Source organism: Arachis stenosperma, chromosome 9 (genome assembly GCF_014773155.1).
Source record: "Arachis stenosperma cultivar V10309 chromosome 9, arast.V10309.gnm1.PFL2, whole genome shotgun sequence".
Taxonomy (NCBI): Eukaryota; Viridiplantae; Streptophyta; class Magnoliopsida; order Fabales; family Fabaceae; genus Arachis; species Arachis stenosperma.
The window spans coordinates 160,683,325-160,701,337 of record NC_080385.1 but is presented as its reverse complement, the minus strand read 5'-3'; the positions used below and the strand labels follow the sequence as shown (position 1 = coordinate 160,701,337).

The 18,013-nt window shown below is 39.4% G+C and overlaps 2 protein-coding genes across 7 annotated transcripts; one reads left to right on the top strand and one right to left on the bottom strand.

The window, feature by feature from the left end:
* Nucleotides 1-381: 381 nt before the first annotated feature.
* LOC130947708 (receptor-like protein EIX2) lies at nt 382-5,756 on the bottom strand. 6 transcript variants are annotated; one of them, XR_009072778.1, is made up of 4 exons: nt 2,509-5,756; nt 1,988-2,431; nt 1,796-1,914; nt 382-550 (listed from the first exon to the last, which is right to left on the bottom strand). XR_009072778.1 is itself a non-coding variant. In XM_057876409.1 (3 exons), exons 1-2 carry the CDS (start codon nt 5,583-5,585, stop codon nt 2,520-2,522), a joined length of 2,967 nt encoding a protein of 988 aa, XP_057732392.1. In that variant the 5' UTR covers nt 5,586-5,756; the 3' UTR covers nt 1,617-2,431; nt 2,509-2,519. The 6 variants fall into 6 exon arrangements, 3 of the variants coding, with proteins under 3 accessions (XP_057732392.1, XP_057732393.1, XP_057732394.1); XR_009072777.1 differs by having other exon boundaries at nt 1,796-2,431; XM_057876409.1 differs by lacking the exon at nt 382-550 and having other exon boundaries at nt 1,617-2,431; nt 2,509-3,736; nt 3,836-5,756.
* A 768-nt stretch (nt 5,757-6,524) lies between these two features.
* Nucleotides 6,525-8,713, top strand: LOC130950343 (L-type lectin-domain containing receptor kinase S.6). The gene has a single exon (XM_057878848.1). The coding sequence runs from the start codon at nt 6,525-6,527 to the stop codon at nt 8,643-8,645; it is 2,121 nt and encodes a 706-aa protein (XP_057734831.1). The 3' UTR covers nt 8,646-8,713.
* The last annotated feature ends 9,300 nt before the right edge of the window (nt 8,714-18,013 follow it).

The following is an 18,013-nucleotide window of genomic DNA, read 5'->3' as shown; positions in this document are numbered from 1 at the left end:
CCATGAAACATCACCAATATAAAAATGAGCTAGTGCTAGTAATTTACATATTCTTAAATTAACCTAATTAATTATTAGTTAATTATTTGACAGCTACCAAAATTAGTTTCACTACCTCTGTCGAGATTAGATTGTAAAATTCATTGTGTATGTGCGTATACGTAAATAAAAAATTAACCACTAATCAGTGTCTAAATATACGTATTTTAACATTTTAGAAAAAAAAATATTATACTACTATAAACAAGTTTGATTAGATTGTATTGTTAGTGCATGTTCAACTTTTTCCCAAAATCATGTTTCATGAAGCCGAAGCAAGCAATGAAACTCTGCAGTTGTGTTCCAGCTTCCAATGCAAATTTTGCATCAAGATCATTATTAGTCAATTTGAATCCCCGTTGAGATTGTTCCTTGATAAGTTGAATGAAACCAATCCCTTTTGACTTGTCCACAATATATTTGTTCCAAGCCACAAACGGTTACGAATCAGCCCCTACCATTCTGTTATTACTGTTAGCCTATCAACTTTCAACGAAAATTTGAATGAAACCTGCTCAATGCACGGACGGTAAATTAATTAATGATAGAATATAATAAATATTAAAAATGATTATATTTTGTAAAATTAAATTAAATATGTGTAAACTAAAGTTAAATTTAAAAGATGTTTTGTTTAAAATAATTTGTAGTACAAAAGATTCGATGTTGGAGTTATACAAAGTGATATTTTTTTTTGTGGTTTGATTTTTGCATTTATTTTAGTTGATGGATTTAGTTTTTTTATTTAGCGCTCATCTTTTTTTTCTTTATTTGTTATTGTTAGAGTTGTTGCTTTCTTTTTTGTGTCGTAGGTTCCTGTGATCTGTTCTTTATGAATTGTTGGGTTGTATGCACTTTCTATTATGTTGTTTGTTCCATCTTTGCATGTATGTTCTTCTTCTAAAGATGTGTCTTGAATTTATATGGTTTTCTTTCTCCTTAATCCCTTGATATAGTTTTCCAATGACATTTGCAATAAAAAGAAAAAATGTGTAGATTTTTTTTTGAATAAGTTATTTTTAATAAGAATAATTTAAATAGTATAAAGTGAAATTACCTGTTAGTATTTTTTTGACCCACTCCGTCAGACAATGTCTCAAGTGATGCAAATTTAAAATAATGTTGGAAAATGTTCAAAATTGAATAAGTTTGAAATGTTGTGTAGTGCAAAAATAAATTTCTTGTGCTAAATTTGATGTTATTTGAAGAAATATTGAAAAGAGATTTATATAAGTAGTTCTGATAGTATGAAATTTGAATATTTGTAACGTAAAATTTATTATGATTAATAGATTATTTTGACATTTGTAATATGAATTTTTATTAAGAATACATTGTTTATAACGGTAAGATATAATAAATATAGGGATATGAATTCTTGTAGGTTACAAATTTGGTTAGACTATTAATTTCTAATTATTTTCATTAGTAATTTTGCAGCCTAATTTGCATATATTTCTATTATTTGTATATTTTTTAGTGTACTTTTTTTTGTTGATTTAGAAATAATAGTTGATTTGACAAAAACTGAGTGGTTGATTCTAAATTTTTGTCAAGTAAGCGATGTTGCTGACGTGACATTAGTAGGAAGAGAAAAATATCTTAAAAGTAATGTGGGTAAAATTATCCATCTATTTTTAATATATTAAGAATTAAGAATAGATAGATTTTCGTAAGGTTGAAGCTAAGCTAAGCTGCTCCAAGAATCTCTCCTTCTCTGTCATACGATATGATACTTGTTCGTTAGCTCGCGTACCGGACGGTTCGGGGAGATCCTGTGGATGTTAGAGTGGGTTTCCGCCTGATTCCGGGTCGTGGAGATGGAGGCTGGAGCGGCCGACTTCCCGAATACCTCGTGTGGAGAGGGAGTGTCACCTGCAAAGACACTTCGACGCTCAAGTCAGTAGAGTGTGTAGGTGATGTGAGAGCTGAAAGTATGGTGACGTACCTCCTCTTTTATACCATGTCAGTGAGGTAGGTCCCACGAGGGCAGATCCACTTTCCAGGAACCTTCCTAATCTCCAGCTGTCCACAGCTGGCTCTCAGGAGGTGTCCGGGTAGGGGCCGGGTGAGCAGCGCCTTTGTTGCCCGTATTCTCGAGCTGGGTCGGGTCGGCCAAAAGGCCAGCTGGGCTGGGCCGCAACAATACTCAAAACAAAACTATTAATTCTGATAATCTGAGAACTTCGAAAAGATGCAACATATAATACTCAAAACACATTAATGAACATTAACAAGTTTGTTACAGCAAAAGTTGCATTCATACTACTAGTAAGTAAAGGTTCAACGAAAGCGTGGTGGGAACCAAATTATTCGATTGGGTTTATTGATAACAGTAGAAGATGCAGTGTCACTCCCCATAAGGCCATAACGCAAGCAAAAGTAGGAGATCCTGCAAGAAATTTCAATTTCAGTACATGGAACAGTGTTTGAGAATAAGTCCAATTTCAATTGAGGAAAGAAATCTACCTGTTCATCCTCTAGCCATAGATTCTGGTGACCAAACTATTCAAGAACGTGGAGTAGGGTTCTCTGCAAGAGGAGATGAATAATACTGAAACTATGAAGCCACAAAAGCCTGTGAAGAACCCTATCCCCATGCTCATGTATAATGCCTCCAAGAATATTGAATTCTCATCACTCACTTGTGCTACCGGCCTCTCATCTTCTGTGGTTTCTTCTTCACATTTCTTGTTAAGAGGTTCTCCACACAGATTGGGATTTCCTTCGTAAGCTGAAGGATCGAAACTCTGCAGTTGCGTTCCAATTGGAATTTTGCCATCAAGATCATTGTTTGACAAGTCTAACATAGTAAGACGATCAATTTTGGAGAGACTTGAAGGAATTTTGCCTGACAAATGATTTCTTGACAAATCAAGAAACTCTAGTAATTGTAAGTTCCCAATGTTAGAGATGATTTCCCCATTGAGACTGTTCCTTGATAAGTTCAATAAAACCAACCCAAATAACAACTCAATTTCCTTTGGTATTTCGCCTGTGAGATGATTACTTGAGAGGTCAATGCCTGTTAGAAGCATATCTGCATTTTTGAAGGAACGATATGCGTTTTTCCATGTTAAAAACAGGTACAAATTATATTGTCCAACCAAATAGGTATTTACTCCAACTTTGTAGAGATACGAATGACTCATTGGTTCATTTGAGCTTCTAGCATCTTGAGTCATTGCAGTGAAATTCTTTATGCATGTTGGAATCCCTCTTGATAGTCTATTTTGCGAGAGATCCAAGACTTGAAGCTTTGTTAACAAACACAGATTTGAAGGTAAACTTCCATTAAAGTAATTGAATTTTAAGCTTAGGATTACTAACTGTTTTAAGTTTTCTCCTATCCATAATGGAATTGGACCATGAAACTCATTTTGTCCCAGGTCCAACCAGGCCAACTGGGAGCAATTCTTCAAGGAAGAAGGTAATTTTCCAGTGAAATTGTTGTTTCTTAAAATCAAAGCCTCCAAGTTTGTTAAGACACCCAATGAGAAAGGAATCTTTCCTTCAAGTTTGTTATTGCTCAGGTCAAGAAATTGTAGTGAGTTTAAATTATTCCAACAATCAGGCAACTCACCCTTCAATTGATTGTTTGACAAATCCAAAATCCCCAAATAATGCATGGCTGTGTTATTGCCGCAAACAAATGATACTATACTTGAAAATCTATTGTTGGATAGATACAAGGCACCTGCGTGCAACCAAAACTGTGGAATGGAACCCTCAAATTGATTTGAAGTCAAATCTATTTCTGGGTAAGATAACTCAATTGGGAGATTTGGAATTGTACCAGTTAGATTGTTCCCTGAAATATTGAATACATCCAATGTCAGCAATTTTCCCCACAACCAGTTCGGCACAGAATCCAGATTCTTGAGATTTGCAATATCAAGCCAGTAGAATTCATTTTGATTCTTGAGCCAATGTGGAAAATTAGAATCTACCGTGCAACCTGGTATAATCAAACTTTGTATTTGGAAAGGTGGAACCCAGCGGGCACTAATCTTGATAGTCAACGAGCTACCTGCTATGTCAAAGTATTTCAATTTGGAGAGGTTAGTGAAATGGGATTCAGTGATGACACCTTCAAGAGAATTTCCATCAAGAAACAAATACTCCAACTCAGTAAGCAATCCCAGGCTTGTAGGTATTTCTCCATGCAATTCATTATCTGAAAGCCATAACTCTTTCAAAGACGAGATGTTTGAAATGTCAGGCGACATGCCATGAATTTTATTTCTCGATAAATCCACACTTTGTAACGAGCTACTGGTGCATCTTGAAGAGTTGTGAATAAAACTCGAAAGATCCCCAGTCAAGTTATTGTTGAAAGCAGAAAATGATTGCAAGGTGCATATATTCCCCAAGGATTTTGGAACAGGGCCTTCTAGATTGTTGTATGAGAGTTTAATACTTTCAAGCGAATGCATTATGCTGCCAAAATCATCAGGAAAGGTGCCTCTTAAGATGTTGTCGGAAAGGTCAAGCACTTGGAGATTAGAGGTGAAGTTAAACACCCAATGAAATATAGTTTGTGATGTCAAATAATTCCCAGACAGATCAAGTATAGAAAGGGAACTAGAGAAATTCAAACTGGAATCAGACAATGGAAGAAAATGAGAATCAGAAAGGCCACACCTGCTTAGCCTCAGTTCTTTTAGACTTGGAAGCTTTCCAAGGAACTGGAGTGAGTGTAGAGAAGAATCATTGAGATTAAGGACATCACTCAAGTCAAGGCTTGTTAGAGAGGAGAGATTTGACAGCCACTGAATACTGCCATGATTTTTACCATGAACATTGAGGTTCTGATTGTAGCGAAGATCAAGATGCTGCAGCTGGAAAAGATTCCCAAGTTGGTGGGGGATCACTCCTCCAAGTCGGTTGAGACTAAGATCAAGATGCTGCAGTTGGGAAAGATTCCCAAGTTGGTAGGGGATCACTCCTCTAAGTTGATTGCTACGAAGATCAAGATGCTGTAGCTGTGAGAGACTTCCAAGTTGAGAAGGGATTGCTCCATCAAGAAGATTGAAGCTAAGATCAAGATACTGCAGTTGCGAGAGATTTCCCAACTGTGATGGGATCTCTCCCTCAAAATAAGGTTTTCTAAGAACATAATTGGAGAAAGAAGAGAGATTGAGATAGCATAGATTTGGGAAAGAACCCAAGAATGGTGGGATGTGAGTAGTGGCGTTATTTGATAAGCAAGTGAGGTCTAGATACGACAAGTGTTGGAGGTCAGTCAAGGAAGGGCTGATTTCACCGCTCAAGTAGTATTGTGCTTCAGAGCAGTGAAGATCAAGCCTCTCAACGTACCCAGTTTCATGGTTGCAACGAATCCCCTTCCATTTGCAGCAATCATTCTCGTCCTTCCATGAAGACAAAATGCCATAGTTATCATGGAGGCCTTGTTTGAAGTTGAGCAGAGCAAGTCTCTCCCTCTCTTTGCACTTCTTTTCTCCACCCTCTGTTGCTGCATGGTTGGATCCTAAATGCCATAGCATTACCAACAAAACAAGCAATTTCAGGATATAACCACCCATTATGTATTCAGCCCAACAACAGTATAATTGTATAACCTTCAATTCTTAGAAAAGCTAAACAACTTATCCCACACAATTCTTCTGTTCACTTCCCTCTTCTCTCTCTATTGTGTAATCACTCATTAATTAGTCATTACGCGCCAGTAACGACTATACTTTTAGGAGTGGACTTGAACTTGGACTTTCTAATCTGAAGGCTTTTAGGATCAGAATTCTATGGTTGTGTTTGGCTGGGATATTTGTATCGACAAAACATCAAAATCGAATGCTAATGGTGTACACGCGGCACACGTTGGAAAAAATGTCAGGATAAATTATAATTCTATTCTTAGATTTCATTGGTGAGCATACTCAAATTCCACCATCAGTGCAAGACTGAAATGCATATTGAACTTGAAATGAACTCACTTGTAAAAATAGATAACTGCACCATTCACCATGAATGAGTGTCTGATCCTCCGCTACCCGATTCAATTATGTACAATTGTCCTTTCAAGGTTGAGAAATTTCACTGTGCCCTAAACACCTTAATTTTTTTTTTTTTTCCAGTTTTTTACCGAAGAACTACTAATTACACACAAACAAAAGCATAGTCATAGAGCTCTGGCTCCTGACAGTTTGAAAAGTTGGTAGAACACGCGCGCACTAGTTTGTTAGTATAACTGTAAGGGTCAAATAGTAAAATCATCGGGCTTTGAAGTTGACACCGAGTTAAAAAAAACGGTAGGCCCAGAGAGGGAAAAAAAAAAAAGGGTTTCGCTGAAACCCCGCAGCATTGTGCCATTCTCTGATGGTTACGAGTTACGACAACCACCATTGTAACTGTATCACTGCCACCATGCATGGCAGCCAATTCTTGAAAACACAAACTTAATTGCCGCCATTTTCAAATCTAAGCTAAGCTCCTTCAAGACTCTCTCTCTCTTTCTCTGTCATACAATGCGGTGGAGGTTTCACTCTTTGTTCCTCTTATGCCTCCATTTCTTCCTCCCCTCCACCACCACCCTCTCTTCCCCTTTCTCTCCTTCAGAAAACGTCACTCTCTACGGCGACGCCTTCTTCACCGACCACTCCATCACCCTCACCACCGACCAACTCTCTTGCTCCGAATCTTCTTCTTCTTCTTCTTCTTCGTCTTCTTCTTCTTCATCTTCATCTTCGAGTTCAGGTGTTGGAAGAGCTTTCTATGTTTACCCTATTCGGTTTCTTGATCCCCAAACAAACTCAACTGCTTCATTCACGTGCCGCTTCTCATTCTCCATCGCCTCCTCCCCTTCTTGCCCCAACGCCGACGGCATCGCCTTCCTCATTTCCTCCAACACCGACTTCGGAACCCTCTCTCGCGGTTACTTGGGCCTCCCTGCAGCCATTCTCGACCAACCACAGCACCAAGACTCTTTCTTCGCCGTCGAATTCGACACGAGCTTCGACCCTTCGCTCGGCGACATCAACGCCAATCACATCGGAATTGATCTCAGCACCGTCGTTTCTTTTGCCTCTGTTGATGCTCTGTCTCGCGGCGTTGACCTCAGGAGCGGGAAAGTCATCAATGCGTGGATTGAGTATAGGGATTCCATGAAGATGGTTCGTGTTTGGGTTTCTTATTCTTCAACTAGGCCTCCAACTCCTATTCTTGCTTCCCAGGTGGATCTTTCTGAGCAACTCAAGGAGTTCATGCATGTTGGATTCTCTGCTTCCAATGGTGGAGGTTCCGGTATTCATGTTATTGATCATTGGCAATTCAAGACTTTGGATTATGGCTCTCGTGAAGAGGTTACTCCTATGGATACCATTGAAGAAGGGAACTGTATCTTTTGTTATCCAGGGGAAGGTGATTTGGATTCTGCCTCGTCCATTCGGCGAAACGGCACGCGTCGGAGGCAGCAGAAGATTGGTGAGATGGCTCTTGGATTGGGAGGGATAACTGCATTTCTGGTTTCTGTAGTGGCTGCAGGTTTTGTTATCTCAATTTTCTTGTCAAAGAAGAAAAATAATGGTACTGGAAAGAAAAATTGTAGGTTTCAGACAAGTAAAGTGCCTATGAGATTGTCACTTTCTGAGATCAAATCTGCTACAATGGGGTTTAATCGTGATAGGCTTGTTGGGGAAGGTGCTTCAGCAAAGGTTTACAAAGGGTCACTTCAATGTGGTGGAGATGTTGCAGTGAAGAGGTTTGCCAATGTTGATGGTTTGGATTGTTTGCACAATCCTTTCGCCACTGAATTTGCCACCATGGTGAGTTACTTGAGGCACAAGAATTTGGTTCAGCTTAAGGGTTGGTGCTGTGAGGGCAATGAGCTGCTTTTGGTTTATGAGTACTTACCAAATGGCAGCCTCAACAAGGTTCTTCATAGGAACTTCAATTCTTCAATTGTCTTAACATGGAAACAAAGGGTTAATATAGTTCTCGGAGTTGCTTCTGCTCTTACCTATCTCCATGAAGAATGTGAGAGGCAAATCATTCATAGAGATGTGAAGACTTGCAACATAATGCTTGATGCAGAGTTCAATGCTAAGCTTGGGGATTTTGGACTTGCTGAAGTGTATGAGCATAGTTCTAGCACAAGGGATGCTACTATACCAGCAGGAACAATGGGCTACCTTGCACCAGAATACGTGTACTCCGGCGTTCCGACAGTGAAGACTGATGTTTACAGCTTTGGTGTGGTGGTGTTGGAGGTGGCTACAGGGAGGAAGCCAGTGGAGGATGATGGAACCGTGGTTGCGGATTTCGTGTGGGGATTGTGGGAGAAGAACAGGCTCATTGATGCTGCTGATCCAAGATTGAAGGGTAACTTTGATGTACTAGAGATGGAGAGGATGCTGTTGGTGGGGCTTGTTTGTGTTCATCCTGATTATGAGAAGAGGCCAAGGGTGAGAGATGCAGCTAGAATTCTCAAGAAAGAAGCGCCACTTCCATCATTGCCATTGACTAAGCCTAGGGTGAGAATTAGGCCTGTTTGTCCAAATGATACACCAGAGACACAGAATGCTGTTGTTGGGGATTGGTTAAGTTCTGATGATGCTCCTTATTTGACTCCTAGGAGCCAGTTTTACTAGGATTCTCTTTTTTTTCTTTGTACATTTTTAGTGCAGATTATTTTTTAGATCATTGATATATGATGTGAGAAAGCATTTCATGTTTTGAGGATTCCAAATGATGATGATGTGCCTTGTACTTCTTTCAGACATAAGAAAAGTGCTTGTTTTCTTGTTTAATAACAAAATCTAGTTGAAACCAGCAACCAATTATTTTTTGTTTCTGACACAAGATTGTGTTTAATCACATGTTGGTCAAAATTGATGTTTCAGTCCCCTGGTTTATATATCTCAAAAGAGTAACGATTACATCATTAATACAATGGATATTGTTTCCAACATTTTATGAGCAGTCAAATTATATTCTAAGGTTTTGTAACTAGCTCAGAACAGATAATGAAATTCTCACTTCAAATTACAATTGTACAGGGCACACCAAACTGTTATGCGTCTATATATTCAACATGATGAGATAGAGAATTTGAGAATTATCACTTAATTTCTATAATTTTCTATTTCTTTTATTCAAGTTGACACCAGTTTACTTGACATTAGAGAATCCTTTAGTCAAACTAGTTTGACCACTCCATTTACATAATCTTAGATAACATGTGGGAATAGAGGCTTTTGTGAGGCTCTAAATTACTGCATGACATGTGGTGAAGCTGCTGAACACAAGTTAGTTTGTTGCATTTAGATTTCCTTGACAAGCATTAGAATTTTCATGCTTCATGGTCATAGTCACCTATGATTCATTTGAATTTATGATGGTAAACTTTCATAGCAATGGCTGTTTTTTATTGTTTAGTTTTCAGTTACTCTTTGGAAAAGGTGGCAGAAGATTTAAGAGAAGATATTGTAGCAGCAAGGGAGGTAAATTCCATTGTTGAGGTTCCATATACCAAAGAGAAGAGGAATGGTGTACCTCCAAATCAGCAAGGAAAATTAGAAGCATGATTAAGAATTAAGCAGAGGCAGATATGCTGATTACCATGCAAAATGTGGCTGGTGAAACCAAAATTTCAGGTTTAAGAAACTGAATTAATATTATTTTAGGCTAACATGTATGACCAACAAGATGGAAATAGTTTCTACCTAAAAGCATTTTGTTTCCTTCTCAAAAGCTAAATGTAAAGAATGTTGTAGAGAAGAGTATATTTTATATATCTCAGGAAACAGAAACAAATAGAAGACTCTAACAGAAAAAATATACTATCTATATATCTCTTATATGTATTAAAAATGATTAACAAAAAGTAAAAAATATAAAAGAATTATATATTATACTATAAAAAATATAAAAAGAATATATACAAAATAAATAGGGCAATTTAGTTAAATAAATAGAATAGAGAAAACGTTTACCCAAATGTGCAAAACTGATTCTTGTTACCTGCATGTGCAAAAAGCCATTTCTATGTAATCCGTGGCAACCTACCACGGTTTCAAAACGTGCATAAACCGTGGCAGGTCCTAGCGGATTATGGCCAAAAGATATAGAATGTAAACCGTGGTAGGTCACCACGGTTTACTAAGGAGAGATGGCGTGCATAAACCGTGGAGAGTCACCACGGTTTATGAAGAAACTTGTTTGCACATAAAACCTTGTGGGTCACCACGGTTTATGTGTGGTAAATAATGGCCAGAAAACCTTGTTAATTTTATGTCCAAGAGACACAACTTATTTTTTATTTTTTTTTATTATTCTTGTTAATTTTTTATAATTATATTTTTTATTATTTTCATCTCAAATTTTTTTAATGAAAAAAATGAGAATAAATTAGATTTTCATAATTTGTTCTAGTTTATCACCAAGCAGAATTACAAGAACACAAAATTTTGTGTCTCTATCCATCAGTGTCTTGTCCTGCCTATTTTCAGTGTCTTATCCTATTTTGTTGTTGAAAACAAAGGCAGCCTAATAAATACACACTATATAGTACATTTTATAAAGAAAAAAAAATCATCTATTTCTATTGAATATTTATAATAAAAATTTTTCGTTCTCTTTATGTATTATTGACTAATATATACTATAAAATTTTTACATGTATTATCAATTAGTTTTTCATTATGTTTATCCCTATTTTTCATTTTACACTATATTTAAATATTTATTATACTATAAAAAATATTAATGAACATAATAAAATAATTACTTATTAATATTTTTTAGAGTACTCATTAATATTCTTATAATATAATAAATATTTTTTATTTTAAATTTAACAAATACTAATGTATCAATATACACTTATATGTGAATTTATTAAATCTATATAAAAGATTTAATCAATAAGCATGTTAATGAATATTAATATACCAATATTAACAAGTAATTATTTTATTGTACTCATTAATATGTTATAGTGTAATAAATCTTTATTTTATAAATAAAAAAATAAAGATGAATATAATGAGAGAGGTCACCTTAAACTTAAACGAGCTTTTGAGTAGTTTTTATAAGTTCGCCTAAGATTTTGAAAACTTCATAAAAACTCAAAATAAAAAATAAAAACACAGATTCCAAACATTAATGTTAGTGTAATTTATTTTTAAAAATATTTTTTTATTTTATAATAGAAAAAAATCCAAAAATTTCATGGTGTTTATTATTGGAGTCTAATTTTTTTCTAATTTATTTTACATAACAAATTTTAAATATTTTAAATTTATTAAATTTCATCATTTTAAATTAAATATTAATTTTTTATTTTTTAGTAAATAGACATCAATTTTTTAAGCACTATAAAAACTATTTTCTTAGTATTATCTGATTTTTTTTATTGTACTCTTTCTATTATAAAAAGCTGTTGTTGATAAGACATAATTTAAGATTCTGCTAATAAATTTATTGTGCTAATAAATTCATTTTCTATTGGACATAAAATTAACAAGATTTTCTGGCCATTATTTACCACACATAAACCGTGGTGACCCACAAGGTTTTATGTGCAAACAAGTTTCTTCATAAACCGTGGTGACTCTCCACGGTTTATGCACGCCATCTCTCCTTAGTAAACCGTGGTGACCTACCACGGTTTACACTCTATATCTTTTGGCCATAATCCGCTAGGACCTGCCACGGTTTATGCACGTTTTGAAACCATGGTGGGTTGCCACGGATTACATAGAAATGGCTTTTTGCACATGTAGGTAACAAGAATCAGTTTTGCACATTTGGGTAAACGTTTTCTCTATTCTATTTATTTAAGTAACTTGCCCAAATAAATATATACAAAAGGTGGTAGTGTAAATGTCATTTCTTTTAATATGAAATAAAATATTATGGATGATATTAAATCCTAAATAACGTTGGGATGAATTTGATTTTGATCCTAAACTTTAGAAATAAAAACAATATTTACCGCTTTTTCTTATCATACTAATAAAAGTTTAAGAGTAGAACCTCATCTCACGGATTTTTTTTCTTTTATAAATTATAAAAAAATAATTTTCAAAATAAATTAAGAGTCATTATTTATGAGGATTCACTCTTTGTTTTGGATTTTTATAAAATTTTCTTAGTGTTCATACCCTGGCCCAATGTTAAGGGCCCAGGTCTAACCAAAAGGCCTGATCCAATAGATTAAGCCTAGCAAAGCACCGACCTCCACTTAAGAAGTCGGTGTCAACCACGACTTAGTATAAAGAAGTCGGTTATGAGATTGGCTGGCAGATAAACACTCATTCAAATGAGTAACCGCCCCTAAAATCTCTCTAACCACTTCATAAAGCCATATCTTAACCTCCCTAAGATAATGGGACGGTTAATATCCTAAAGATACGGCACTACTCCAACGGTGGTTATTGGCTCACCACTATAAGTACACTGACACGCCTTAGGTATCTCTAAGCCCAATACTCTCTAGACCTGCTCACACTCTTGCTAACTTAGGCATCGGAGTGTCTTTGCAGGTACCACCCCCCATTCACTCACGCGCGCAAGTCGGACGGAGCCTCCCGAGTTGCAGATACATCCGGAGTTCTCCTCCTTCATACACTTGGGCCGTCAAACGTCATCCATCTTATTAATCTCCGGTTACCCACCGTAACATTGGCGCCGTTGCCGGGGACCCGAGAGATCACCCATTGATGGCGGATAGATCCCACGAGGAAGTCCATGCGGAAACGGATTCCGAAGAAGAGAATCTGAACGCAGGTAACGACAATGTGAATTTAACCCTCCACCAAGAAGTTAATGATCAGCACAGAGAGGGTACCTCCGGGGTAAAAAACCCGAAGGCAAATCCCTCAGACGAGAGAGAATCGGAAAAAGGTGGACCATCCCACATAACTGAACTAATGGGATTAGTCCACAGTCGCCTAGAACAATTGGAGCAAGAGCGGGAGAAACAGAAGGAAACTGAAAGGTACCTTAAAGAGGAGATGGAGCGGCGAAAAGAGTTAGAAAGAAAACTCTTACAGCTAGAATCCTCCCTCAAGGGTCACAACTCTCGCGACGATCAGGAAGATCAACTCTCGGGGGGTGAAGATCCTTTCAGCGAGGACATAATGAGGGCAAAAGTTCCGAGAAACTTTAAAAGCCCTGATATGGACCTCTACGATGGGACCACAGACCCGAAGCATCATCTAAGCAATTTCAAAAGTCGGATGTATCTAGCTGATGCCTCCGACGCTACGAGATGCAAAGCTTTCCCGACCACTTTATCGAAAGCAGCAATGAAGTGGTTCGATAGCCTCCCCCCGAGATCAATCACTAGCTTTGAAGACCTCTCAAGGAAGTTTTTGATGAGGTTCTCCATTCAGAAAGATAAAGTAAAACATGCACCGAGCCTCCTGGGAATAAAACAGGAGGTCGGAGAATCTTTACGAGCCTATATGGAAAGGTTCAATAAGGCATGTTTGGAGATCCAAGACCTGCCCACAGAGGCAGTCATAATGGGGCTAGTCAATGGGCTCAGAGAAGGTCCCTTCTCACAGTCCATATCTAAAAGGCACCCCGTTTCTCTAAGTGATGTACAAGAAAGGGCCGAAAAGTACATCAACATGGAAGAGAATGCGAAATTAAGAGACCTGAGTTGGCGACCTGGACCCCCTCCCTCATCTAAGGAGAGGGAAAGGGAAGTCAAGAAGAAGGAAGAACTCGGTCTCGAGAGACCCAGAAAATATCACTCTTATACTCCTCTCAAAACTTCTATAGTGGATGTGTACAGAGAGATTTGCCACACTGAAAGGCTGCCACCCCCCAGACCTATTAAAAACAAAAAAGGGGGAAGCCGCAGCGACTACTGCGAGTACCATAAGGTATATGGTCACTCCACCAACGATTGTTACGACCTCAAAAATGTGATAGAAAAGCTGGCTAGAGAAGGTCGGCTTGATAGATATCTCATGGAAAGGTCGGACACTCACGGGAAAAGAAAGCGAGATGATATGGATAGAAGAGATCCACCGCCGCAGACTCCAGAGAGACATATTCATATGATCTCGGGAGGATTTGCGGGAGGGGGCCTCACTAAATCCTCTCGCAAAAGACATCTCAAAAGAGTCTATCAAGTCGAGGAAGAGACACCCGACTTCCCCACTATCTCATTCACAAAAGAAGATGGGCAAGGGATAATTCCCGGGCATGATGATCCCGTGGTGATAACTATGATCCTAGCCAATGCCCATCTCCACAGAACCCTAGTAGACCAAGGAAGCTCGGCGGACATCCTTTTCAAGCCCGCCTTCGACAAGCTAGGGTCAGATGAAAAAGAGTTGAGAGCCTACCCCGACACCTTATATGGATTAGGGGATACGCCAATAAAACCACTGGGATTCTTACCCCTTCACACCACTTTTGGAAGAGGGGAAAAATCAAGGACTCTGAGCATAGACTTCATAGTCATTGATGAAGGGTCAGCCTATAATGCCTTAATTGGCAGGACTACCCTTAATCGCCTCGGAGCAGTGGTATCCACTCCCCACCTTTGCATGAAATTCCCGACTTCAGCGGGAATAGCAACGGTAAGAGGAGATCAAAAATTGGCGAGGAAGTGCTATAATGAAAGCCTAAATTTGAGAGGAAAGGGCAAAGAAGTCCACACCATAGAGCTAGGCGGCACAAGGGCCAGAGAAGAGCTGCGACCCCAACCGGGAGGAAAAACCGAGGAGGTGCAAGTCGGTAAAAAGGAAGGAAAAAACACTTACATAGGAGCCAACCTAGGGGAAACCCTAAAACAAAGGTTGACTGAACTCCTGAGAGCTAATTCCGACCTCTTCGCATGGAAGGCTTCCGACATGCCCGGGATTGATCCCGAGCTCATGTCCCACAAGCTCTCGGTTTATCCAGGGTCCCGACCTGTACAGCAAAGAAGACGCAAGCTCGGCTCGGAACGAGCCCTAATAGTAGAAGAGCAAGTGCAGGCGCTCTTGGAAGCCGGCTTTATTAGAGAGGTCAAATACCCAACGTGGCTAGCCAATGTAGTGCTAGTCAAAAAACAGAATGGTAAATGGAGAATGTGCGTCGACTATACCGACTTGAATAAGGCATGTCCTAAGGACCCTTATCCCCTACCGAGTATTGATACCCTGGTGGACTCCAGCTCGGGGTACCAATACTTATCGTTCATGGACGCCTACTCGGGATATAACCAAATCCCGATGTACGAGCCCGACCAAGAGAAAACATCTTTCATCACACCGAGGGCAAACTATTGCTATGTGGTCATGCCATTCGGATTAAAAAATGCAGGAGCCACATACCAACGGTTGATGAATAAAGTGTTTTCCCCCCACCTAGGGAGCCTGATGGAGGTATACGTCGACGACATGCTAGTAAAGACCAAGGAAGAAGTCGACCTCTTGACCGACCTCTCACAAGTCTTTGACACCATAAGGTTGCATGGGATGAGACTAAATCTCGCAAAATGCGCCTTCGCGGTTGAAGCAGGAAAATTTCTAGGATTCATGCTAACACAAAGAGGGATTGAGGCCAATCCCGATAAATGCAGAGCCATCCTAGAAATGAAAAGCCCGACTTGTTTAAGAGAGGTCCAGCAGCTCAACGGCCGACTTGCAGCCCTTTCCAGATTTATGGCAGGATCGGCACTAAAATCCCTCCCACTATTTTCCTTATTAAGGAAGGGATGCCAATTCGAATGGACTCCGGAATGCGAGGAGGCGTTTCAAGAGTTCAAAAAATTCTTAAGCCAACCTCCTATCTTAACTCGACCAATACCGGGAAAAGACCTCGTCCTATACCTATCCGTAGCAAACAGGGCTGTCTCATCAGCCCTGATCAGAGAAGACGAGGTCGGACAACACCCGGTTTACTTCATCAGTAAGGTCCTACAAGGCCCTGAACTAAGATACCACAAGCTAGAAAAGTTTGCCTACTCCTTAGTAATAGCCTCACGAAGGCTACGACCTTACTTTCAAGCTCACACAATAAGAGTCTGCACAAACCAACCCATGAAGCAAATCCTTCAAAAGACGGATGTTGCAGGAAGAATGGTTCAATGGGCAATAGAGCTCTCCGAGTTCGATTTGAGATATGAAACTCGGACAGCAATCAAAGCCCAATGCCTCGCCGACTTCGTCGCAGAATATGCAGGAGAGCAAGAGGAAAATCCGACTACATGGGAACTCTATGTAGACGGGTCCTCCAACAAAACAGGAAGCGGCGCAGGCATAATATTAGTAGATGAAAAAGGAACCCAAATAGAGGTCTCCTTAAAATTTGAATTTCCGGCTTCTAACAATCAGGCAGAATATGAAGCCTTGATCGCCGGATTAAAATTAGCAGAAGAAGTTGGCGCTACAAAGGTGATGATATACAGCGACTCGCAAGTGGTGACCTCCCAAATAAGTGGAGAGTATCAGGCAAAGGACCCAAATATGAAAAGGTACTTAGAAAAAACCTTGGAGCACCTCGGGCACTTTGCGGAAACCGAGGTCAAACACATACCTCGGGATCTAAATAGTAGAGCAGATGCCCTCTCCAAGTTAGCAAGTACCAAACCAGGAGGAAACAACAGAAGCCTGATTCAAGAAACCCTCCAAGAGCCCTCGGTATCCAAAACAGAAGACAGACAAGAGGCACTTGAGGTAGTCGGTTTAAACCTCAGATGGATGGATCCTTTAGTCGAATACTTGAAATTCGACATCCTCCCTAAGGAGGAAAAGGAGGCCAAAAGAATCCAAAGGGAAGCACAGCATTACACTTTGGTAAGAAATGTCCTCTACCGAAGAGGAATATCAACACCATTGTTAAAATGCGTACCGACCTCAAGGACCGCCGAGGTGTTAGAGGAAGTACATAGCGGGATCTGCGGAAATCATCTCGGAGCAAGATCATTAGCCAGAAAAGTAATCCGAGCTGGATTCTACTGGCCAACCTTGCAGAAAGATGCCACAGAATTTGTGAAAAAATGCCAACCATGTCAGATGCATGCAAATTTCCACGTAGCTCCACCAGAAGAGCTCATCAGTATCACTTCTCCCTGGCCTTTTGCAAAATGGGGAATGGATTTGTTAGGTCCTTTTCCCCAAGCACCGGGACAAGTTAAATACTTGATCGTGGGAATAGATTACTTCACAAAATGGATAGAAGCAGAACCGCTGGCCACCGTCACCGCTCAAAGAAGTCGCAGGTTCCTCTACAAAAACATCATCACAAGGTATGGAATACCTTATTCCATCACTACAGACAATGGAACCCAATTTACCGATGCCACCTTCAGAAATCTAGTAGCCAGTCTGAAAATCAAGCACCAGTTCACCTCGGTAGAACACCCACAAGCCAATGGGCAAGCCGAGGCAGCTAACAAGGTCATACTGGCAGGATTAAAGAAGAGACTACAGGAAGCAAAGGGAGCTTGGGCTGAAGAGCTCCCTCAAGTGTTATGGGCTTATAGGACAACTCCTCAATCCGCCACAGGAGAAACACCCTTCCGACTAGTCTATGGCGTAGAAGCCATGATTCCAATAGAAATCAATGAGCAAAGCCCAAGGGTAATTCTCCACGACGAGGTCGGAAATGTACGAGGACACAAAGAGGAGCTCGACTTGCTCCCCGAAGTCCGTGAAAGTGCCCAGATAAGAGAAGCGGCGTTGAAGCAAAGAATGACTACAAGGTACAACAAAAAAGTCATTCGAAGAACATTCGCCCCCGATGATTTGATCTTAATAAGAAACGACATTGGAGTCAACAAATCGGGAGAAGGAAAGCTCGCCGCAAATTGGAAGGGACCATACAAAATCAATGAAGTTTTAGGAAAAGGTTATTATAAAGTAACCGACCTGAACGGCACTGAGCTACCAAGGTCGTGGCATGCTTGTAATATGAAAAGGTACTACAGTTAAAAGCGAACTCTACTCCCTGATGTACTCTTTTCCTAACTTCATGATTTTTTCCCAAAAGGGTTTTTTCTGGAGAAGGG